Below are 9,699 nucleotides of genomic sequence, written 5' to 3'. Positions count from 1 at the left end.
TTTTTTTTTTTTTTTGGCAGAAACGCAGTCCCCCACTACCACATTTGGGGAAATCGCAGGTTGAGCACATCTGGAGTGCAATGAATATTCTTCACTCTGGGAAAACCACCTTGGTGATCAGAGTCTTCCTCTTCCAGGTAAGTATGACAATCCTTCCGCTATGTTTAGAGAACATGTTTTCCATGCTTTGCATAGTATATAAACTTTGATTCCAAGGAACATAAATTAGAAATACATTGTTGCATTTACATAGCCTGAAAGCATGCACATAGCTCTGAATATGTCTGTACATACACGGAGTTGATTGTGGTATCAGTCCTGCCTGAGCATATCCCCTGCAATGGCCGTGAAAAACAGGCCCACGAGCTGGGGACAGGTCCAGAGGACGGGCTGGGAAAATACTCCCTCAATGTGTTGTCTACGGCACGGCTGTTTGTAAGCCGCACCAGCCAACCTGGCGAGCAGGTCACTTCTGGGTCCACGCTGACCGGGCCTCTCCCACCGTTCACAGAGCCGGGCACGAGGCTCCCAGGATGCCCCTGTGTACCACTGAGCATCTCTTAACTCTCACTGAACTCAAAAGCAAAAAGAAAAACCTCAAGTAAACAAATAATTTTGTCAAATAGGCTGTTTCAAACCATTTTCCTTCATGTGCTGAACAGCAGGAGAGATAGGAGCAGGGACAGCCAGGAGCCTATTTGCTAGCCACTCCCAGTTCTCGTGCCCAGGGACCCTGAATACCAGCGCTTCTAGCAGTTTGTTACTTTTACTGATTCAGAATACAAGGAAACAGATCTCGTAGTCCTTTCTTTGTGCTCCAGTATTCCCAATCCCATTTGAGAAGCTTGTCAGCAGGTGACAGCCTTCACAGTTACATTTCTTTTTCCCTCTCTGCGGGTCTAGGGATTAAACCCAGGGCCTTGAGTACACCAGTAAGTATTCTACCGCTGAGCCACAACCCCAGCCTGACAAATGAGTTTTGGTAGCAGCACTGCATTCCAGAAACCTCCCTCAGCTTTGCCCTCCCGTCTTGCTCTGTCTATGTGTTACAGTAGCTCAAAGGAGCGTGCGATTGGACGTTCAGGCTTAGCTACGTGGGGGGGGGCGTCGCCGCCCTTGGCCAGAGCTGCAAGGCAGACTCCCTTCCTCTTGCCGCACCTGGTCTTTGTGTTGGCCGCCACCTCCCGGAGCGCAGGCTGAGAAGCTGCTGTGGAAAGTGGACGCCTGACTCTGAAAGCCCCAGCAAAATCTGGGAGACCTACCCAGGGAGGGCAGGGAAGAGAAGACAGCCCCTCCCACAGAAGGGCAGACCTCAAGGTCTCCCCGCTGCCCTGCTCTTCTCTCCCTCGCTCGTCAAAACGCCTCATAGAGTCACCTAAAAGTGGTTGTGTTTTATGTAACACCAACTTCTAGAGAAGACGGTCATGAATCTACATATATATTTTGGGATAGTCTTTTTTCAGCCTTTGAGATACTTCCAGCGACCAGAGTTGTTGATTCTCGCAAGTCTGTAGCAGCATGAGTTTTAAGGTTGGGGGATGAGTCCCCACCTGAAGTGTCAGTAAGAAGCGCTGAGGGGAACCAGAAGCTAAACACCCTGGAAGGATGTAGACCTTGAACCTTACCAGGGCCGGGAGACACCCTCAAGTAGATGTCACCGTTCTTGTTACTCTGCTGTTCCCCCACCCCCGACACCCTGAGAAACAAAGGAACTGTGGAGGCAAGGCCCAAATGCCTTACGTGATGCCAGGGACCCCACACGGGAAGGCAGTGGGAATGGGCCGCCGTGTTGGGATACACAGGCCTCTGGAAATAGAACGTTTTCCCCACCATGTGCTGATGGAAGATTCTCCTGTCTACACCACAGGGGGCTTCCTGGGAGAAGGACCATTTCCTGTCTGTCCACCCTAAAATCTGAGAAGATGTGGTAGTCAGTAAATAGGGTTTAATTGTTTCTCACCCCCCCCCGCAACCCTTGCACTCTGGAAACAGCCCTAGGTTAGGAATCAGGAAGTTTGGAGACTGGTTCTGCTACTTCTAGACTCCGTGGCATTGGGCACGTTGTTTACCCTAATTGTGGGATTTCTCATTTGTCAGATGACTTAGCTGTGTGTAACCCTCAGAGCTCACACCTAATGGGGAGAACTCTGCCTCCTGGTGCATAGATTCTGTGTCTTTTGTGTGGGGTTCAGGTAAGGTAGGCATGATTTGATGTACTGTGGAAAGAAAAGAGAGTTACTGGAGAAAGAAACAAAAATATACTGGAAAAGGATGAGAAAAAAGGAGACAGCCAAAAGCCAAAAGGGGTAGGGAATTGGAGAACACTGAGGGGAGGCGGAACAATTCCTGGAACAGCTGCAAAACGTGGGAACTGTTAGGGAAAGGTGGGGGGCTGTGGCACTATTGAATCTCCTTTGACATTGCCAGATACTTCCATTAAATAAGCGATCATTTTATCAAATAGATGACTTGAACCATTTTCTTTCATCGGCTTGTTTCAGAGTGAAATAACAGAAGTACCTGGAAGCCTGTCAGATTCCTCTCCTGGGCTCCTTCCCTGCCGCTGGATACGAACACCTTCGGGACCCCAGCACCTCCAGAATGATGGGATTGCAGGTAGGTGCCACCACGCCCTGCTGGAGTAGCATTTAAATGAACAAATGACACCTGCTGGCCCAGGAAAGGTGTCCTTAGGTGTCACTGAATGTACTGCTTCCTGGGCTGCTCCCAGGTTTCCAGCCTGAAGGCTGACAGAGAATTGCCAGCTCCTTTCATTTTATTGTCATGGGGGCGGCGCCCAAGGTGTGAGGTCCAGGTGACCCCTCTCTGGGAAACCCCCGAGGTGACAGTGCGTAAACTTCCTGGAAGCCCCACTTGTATTTTTGGAAGTCTCTTGAATCTAGAGGAAACCTTATAAAAAGTCAGCTGAAACACTTGTGCATATAAACACACTTCCTGATCATTTGACAGCAGCACATCAATAAAGTGGGGGAAAGGATGCCTTGGAGTTGAAGGAAATACCTTTGTTTCTACCTGTGGGCAGGGAGTATTCTGCCATTGTGGGCTGCCAAGTTTTAATAGTTCATGGCATTATCTGAATGCATGTTTTTAAAAGACTTTTCCCGTTTTTTTCCTATAAGATTTCATTTATTTTAGTGATCCCCAAAGTGCAGTGAAGTACTTTTATATAGGAATTATATTTAGAAATAAAGCTAGAGGAATCCATGAAGGTTGAACCATTGTTTTATTTTAGTTTAGTTTTGTTTTGGAAATGATTCCCATCAGATTTCATTGCATGATTTTTCTGTGTCCTCACAAAACAGAGAGCTAAATAAAGGAGAAATAAGTAAACTCTGTTTGCTGCTCACGACCCAACTCCTCACCCCCATGACACTTGCAGTCCCCGGCAGGATGCCGTCATTCAAGTACACGCAGGGTGCCTGGAACTAATTGTGTAATCTCTGTGTTTGTGTGGGTGGAAAATAAAGCAAATCCATTGCAGCACTTGCCCGTGGAACAGAAATGGTCCTGATTGGGATGGAGTGGCGTTTATCTATTTACTTAAATATTTATTTTTGTGGTCCTGGAGATTGAACCCAGGGCCTTTGCACTGAGCTACACCTCCCCCAACCCTTTCAAATTTTTAAAGCATTAGACAAGTTCTTGCCAAGTTTGCTAAGTTCACTAAGTTGTCCAGGCTGGGCTTGAACTTGTGATCCTCCTGCTTCAGCCTCCCAGAATGATGGGATTGCAGGTAGATGCCACGATGCCCAGATGGGATGAACAAAGCCCCTCACTCCCACATCTTTCCACATGTGTGGACAGAATGGCAGACCTGACAAGTATTCTCTGGTTCTAGGGAACACAGAGCACCTATTCCCGCAGACTGACTGCAGGGACCAACAGCGAGAACAAACATTCACCCAAACTCCTCCCTCCTCACTGCATCCTCATGAGAATGGGCTGTTGGACAATGTACACCGTGAGGCCTGCATGTGTTTTTCCAAGGGAACAACCGCACTGGCATTCCTGCCTCTACGTAAGGGGTCATTTCCTCACTACTGAAAAGGGATCATGACATACGCATTTTTTCTTGAATAGAAAAGTGATAGAGCTAGTGTAAAACATTTAAAAATCACAGAAGGGAGGTGGGAAGAGTGAAATCACCTGCAATTATAAAATTTTAGTATAAATCATTTTGGGCTTCTATGTACATTTATGTTTATGGAATATATATGCATGTATGATGAGAATAAGATGCCATGCATTTGCTTGGTAGAACAATCTTTACAATTAATCATAGAGGGCCAGGGATTTAGCTCAGTGGTTCTACCTCCTGCTTCACATGCATAAGGTTCTGAGTTCGATCCCTGGTACCAAAACAACAAAAATAAAATTAATCATAGAATGTGACTACATCCCTATTGCATTAAATGTTATTCTGTATCAGCACTTGAAGTGACTGTTGACTATCGCATTGCAGTGCTATGATTTATTTTACCAAGTCCCAGTGATTACCCATTAATTCCAATTTTCTACTATTAAAAACAATAGTTCATGGGAGCCTTTGTGAACAAATCTTGGCAGATATCAGCAATAAATTATTGGGCATAAATTTGGAAAAGTTGAAACTCCAGGTCACAGAGCATGCCCTGATGTGAAAGGTTTGTAATGTGAAACTCTAAACATCAATTTTCAGCCTCCCCACTTTGGAAAACATTGCATATTATCTTTAAAAATTCTTTGCCAGTTCGATAAAAGAAAATTGTTGGGTTCCACACCCAGCACTGAGAAAAACAAAGCTATTTCAGTGTGGTTTGATCATGAATTTCTGTGGCTGTTAATGAATTTGAGAAATTTTTCGTGTGTTTATTAACATTTATGTTTTTCTTTTTATTTTGACTATCTTCCTCCCTTTTGGCATGTTTGTCTTTCTTTTACTGATCTACAAGACCTCTTCAAATGTAATCCTTTGTTAATATACTGGCAAATCTTTCCTAGCTTGCTGTTCACCTTCATTTTATTTACAATGTTTTTTCATTTGCAGAGTTTTTCATTTTTATGTAGTAGAAGCAACTTTCTCCTTTATCTTTTCTAACTTTGCTGGTAGACCATTATCAGTAAATCATACTCATGGCTTGCAGTAGCTCTTGTAGAGTTTTACAAGACTGAATAGTAACTGATGACAAAGACCAACTTCTTCTTGTGCCCTTACTTCATTCTCAAGTGTCCTGTATTTTTTAGATAGTAAATTGCTCTTTAAAAACACATTTTAATTGAGTACATACTATGTTCCAGTATTATTCTTAGAGACGAGATAGATACTGCTACAAAACTACTTCTTGGTGAATTCCACCAGCATGTTTTAAATAGTTAATGCCTGTGAACAGTGAAGAGACCAGGACAAGCAGAAGGGAATCAAGATGAATCAAAAAGACCTCTGTCACTTAAAAACTTTATTGTTCGATAGATTTTATTTTAAATGTATTAGTATTTTATCAACATCATCATCATCATTGTTGTCATCGTTATTTGAGGCACTGGGAATTGAACCAAGGGTCTTTGCACTGAGCCTTTTTAAATTTTTTATCCTCAGCCTTTTAAAATTTTTTATCTTGCCAGGTATGGTGGCAGATGCCTATAATCCCAGCACTCGAGAGGCTGAGGCAGGAGGATTGCTGTGAGTTCAAGACCAGCCTGGGCCACATAGTGAGTTCCAGGTCAGTCTCAACTACATAGTGAGACCCTGTCTCAAAAAAAAAAAATTTTTTTTTTTTTAATCTTGCTAAGTTGCTAAGTTCCCTGGCTATATTCAAATTTATAATCTTCCTATCTCAGCCTTCCAGAGTGCTGGGATTACAGGCCTACACCACCATTTCTACATCATTCTGTTGGCTGTTGAGAGTCAGGAGTCTACAAGACAGGCTGGGATGGGTTGAACTGATGGATATAAACCCTGTGGTAGTCAGCTTTCCATTGCTATAACAAATACCTGAGCTAATCAGCTTATAGAGATAAAAGGTTTATTTTGTCTCACAGTTTTGGAGATTTCAATCCATGGTTGGTTTGCCCCATTACTTTTGGGTCTGTGGCAAGACAGCACATCATGGAGGCAGCGCATCGCAAAACTACTCGCATCATGGGTGGAAGGCAGAAGAGAAAAAGAAAGATACTGGGATCCCACCGTCCCCTTCAAGGTCACAGTGACTTCCCATGAGGCCCCAACTCTTAAAGTTTTCCACCACCTTCCAGAGCACAAAGCTAAGCGCAAGTCTTTAACATCTGGGCCTTTGGGGGACACCCCAGATCCAACCTATAGACAACGCCTTCTCCTGATGCAGGAAGGCACAGGTCACACTAGAGAAGAGCACACACAATTGGAGACACTGTTTTAGCCACCTCTGGACAACAGAATCTGCCACCCATTGTATTTAGAGCCTTATCATGGGTGAAATACAATGTACAGTAATAGCATTGCACAAGTGTAGACAGAAAAGTCACGGACTTGTCCTGGAAAATAGGAGGAGGAGGAGGAGGCGGTGGCGGCACTAGGCAGAAGAAGGCTCCGTGGAACAAATGCCATCTCTTGTGGTAGCTGCGATTTCCTGCTGAAAGTTCCTTAGGAAGTGGGATTGGGGTAGGTTCCTCTTTTCCCTCTCTTGATTTTTTTTATTGTAGTAAAATACATATAAAACTTACCATCTCAACCGTTTTAAGTGCATAATTCAGTGGAATTCAGCACATCCATAATGTTGCACAACCACTACCACAATCCATCTCCATAGCTCTTATCATCTTGCAAACCTGAGCCCATTGAACACTCGGTCCCCACTCCCTTCTCCCAGTCCTTGGCAACCACCATTCTACGTTTGGTTTCTTTGATCTTCACAACTCTAGAGCACCTCAGGAAAGTGGCATCACACTGTGTCTGTCTTTCTGACCGGCTCATTTCACTTGGCGTTATGGCCTCAAGACAGACCCTGTTCCTTATGCATCAGCTGCAGGCTTCCAACCCTGGGTACCTGTCCATCCTGCCCAAGTTCAGGCCTCTAAAACACAGGCTTTGGTGGGGGTGCCAAACTCGTACGAGAAACCTATTTTGCCCCTTCTTTGAGGAAAAAAAATACGATTTACTGAACTCTAAAGAAAACTTAACATCTAAACAGTAGCCTCTGTATATATAGTTCCCTGGAACTGAGAATTTTCTCTGATAGTTGGTGAATGTCACGCTACGTCTTGGGACATTTGCTACACTAAGAGTCCAAAGGTAACAATGTTTCCACCTCCAGGACACTCAACCCCCAGAAGTTTCCTAAGTGATAGGTCACAGGTAATAGAACAAAATGATTAAATCCCTCTTTACAAAGCCCCGACTAACTCAGTTGAAATAAACAGCCCATGTATTAGAGTTGAGGATTCTGTTATTATAAAGCGGTCTTGCTGAAATGGGTTGTGACCTCTGTGGAGGATTATAAGGAACTAGATACGGCCTGTTCCTTTAATGTTGTTTGTGCTCATGCAAATACTGCCCTGTTACACCCACTCATGCTTAACTACTGAGTTAAAAACAAGTACATGGCAATTTGGGCCACTCCAGAGTCTGCTGGCTGTTTTGAGGTTTTATGCAATTTGCGTGTTGAGTACAAGAAGGCTCGACCTGGAGCAGGCATCTAAAGCTGTGTAATTAGAACCACTTCCCAAGGAAATTACAGTGACAACGGCAGGCTTGAGGATTTCCGTGGGAGCCTGGGGCTGCAGATATTCATTATAGGTACTTGGGAGGCACAGCTGCCCCTGCTGAAAACCATGTCCAATGGTTGTGTCACCGAGTACAAGCGTTGAGGCCGCCCAGAGATGCCCAGAGCCAGAAACTGTGTCTATGGCAACCCACTGTTCCATTTTTAAACTTTTCATTGCTTAAAAAGAAATTGCTTCAGTTTTTGCTTTCTCTTCCCACCAACTTCAGAGTTTGTACCAGCGATGAATACGCTCCTGGTCTAGCATTTCCTGGTGGTTAATAACTAGCTGGGTTAAGTGCCCTTGGCTTTACTTCCAGTTGGTCCCTAATTGCTGCACCAGGAAGCACTTTCCAATCAAATGATTGTTTAATCCACACAAAAGAAAATGAACTGTTATTGCCCTCCACAACGATCAACCCTCCCTGAGCCTGTGCAGGAGGGGAGAGGTTGTAAATTAAGGAGTGTGTACCTCTGGGACCCAGGGAGGAGGGCAAAAGGAAGATCATGGAGAACTTTCCGGTCGGCTCACTGTGGGGTGGGCTCTGCTGGCTACAGACAGTAAGACCCGGACAGTTGCACCCAGCACCCTGGTCCCTCAGCTGCTCTTTGTCAGTGCAGCCCTGTAACAGAAGCCAGGGGCTCCCAATCCTTCTGCGGGAGAGACTGACGGGAGGGAAGGTGGCTTCCCTGAGCGGCCTCAGTACCGGGATGTGCAAGTCCTGACCACGTGCCACAAGGCGCCTGCCTGAGGTTCAAGAACAGATCTCCAGCGAAGCTAGTAAAGGCGCCAAGGGAGGCTGCAGTCAGGGAGGCGACTCAGGCCCATCACGCTGGCCAACGGCAGGGCCGAACTTGATTCCCAGTCTCCCTATCACGGCCTTTAAATGACTGTAAAACATGTACAACATCAGCCTACAATCTTCGCCACGTTCGCTTGCGGAGTTCAGCGACCTTACAGCCACAGGACTGTGCAGCGCTCTCTGCGCCCCGACCGCAGGACCTTTTCGTCCTGCAAAACTGAAACTGTGCCCCTGAAACACTAACTCCTGGCCCCTCTCCCCCAGCCCCTGGCAGCCACTCTTCTTTCTGCCACAGGGAGCTGGACACCTCCAGGCACCTCTCAGAGGTGGACTCGCCCACCATTTGCGCGTTTCTGGCTGGCTTGGTCCCCGCGTGCTGCACAATCAAGGCTATGCACCCTGCAGCTTGCATCAGAATTTCCCTCCTTTGAAGGCCGACTTATACAGACCCTTCTTGTTTAAGGACAGAGTTACGGTCCCAGTCCCGCGAGGTCCTTAAATGAATTGGTCACTAAATGAGGAACTGTATATAGTAGGTACATGACAATATTCAGAATAAAGAAATGGGCCAAAGAAACTCCAACTTGATGACTTTGTTTTTATCTTCCCAGCGCTGTAACGTACAACAGAACGTATAACTACAGCAAACATTGCAGTACTGTATAAACAAGGTGTACTGTACCAAAAAATAACATTTTGATTCTATAAACAAGTTGCATAGACGTGTACCAGTAAAAGAGGGTCGTAAGTCCAAGCAGCCTACCTCACTTGTAAGTCACACACTAGTTAACAGGTAGGTCGTTGAAGGAAGACTGTTTCAGTGTAAGTTGGCAGCACGTCTTGTTTACCCACTCGTCCATGGGTGGACATTGGAGTTGCTTCCACCTCTCAGCTAGCATGGAGAACCCCGATGCGGTCAGGGACCCACCCCAGCCCTCCCTGGGCCCACGGGGGGCTCTTAACCTGCAACCCCTGCCAATCCGGGGAGCCCTGCAGCCCACCGACCTCCTGCAGGGCGGCCAAGGTAGGGCTCCCTGGGCTCACGCTGGCACCTCCGAGGCGGGATTCCGGGGCTCGGGCACAGCTCCCCCAGGTCCACAGGGCTGTCTCAAGCTGGGATGCAGCTCAGTGGTAGATGCCTGCTCGCTGGAGGCCCTGGG

General features: G+C 46.1%; 1 protein-coding gene and 1 pseudogene across 1 annotated transcript in view; one reads left to right on the top strand and one right to left on the bottom strand.

Annotated features, from left to right (window-relative positions):
* LOC104872467 overlaps positions 1 to 6,558 on the top strand; it is a 30,943-nt gene extending 24,385 nt beyond the window's left edge. The window contains exons 3-6 of the mRNA XM_010638716.2: positions 21 to 137; positions 2,502 to 2,616; positions 3,860 to 4,039; positions 6,040 to 6,558. Of these exons, the coding sequence (XP_010637018.1) occupies positions 81 to 137; positions 2,502 to 2,616; positions 3,860 to 4,039; positions 6,040 to 6,395 (708 nt within the window). The 5' untranslated portion in view covers positions 21 to 80 and the 3' untranslated portion in view covers positions 6,396 to 6,558. The remainder of the gene's footprint in view (positions 1 to 20; positions 138 to 2,501; positions 2,617 to 3,859; positions 4,040 to 6,039) is intronic.
* LOC117283799 lies at positions 16 to 145 on the bottom strand (annotated as a pseudogene).
* Positions 6,559 to 9,699: the final 3,141 nt, after the last annotated feature.

The sequence above is a fragment of the Fukomys damarensis genome, unplaced genomic scaffold (genome assembly GCF_012274545.1).
Source record: "Fukomys damarensis isolate Sample0158 unplaced genomic scaffold, DMR_v1.0_HiC HiC_scaffold_30, whole genome shotgun sequence".
Taxonomy (NCBI): domain Eukaryota; kingdom Metazoa; phylum Chordata; class Mammalia; order Rodentia; family Bathyergidae; genus Fukomys; species Fukomys damarensis.
Note: the sequence above shows the minus strand (reverse complement) of the source record. Positions and strands in the feature narration are given on the sequence as shown.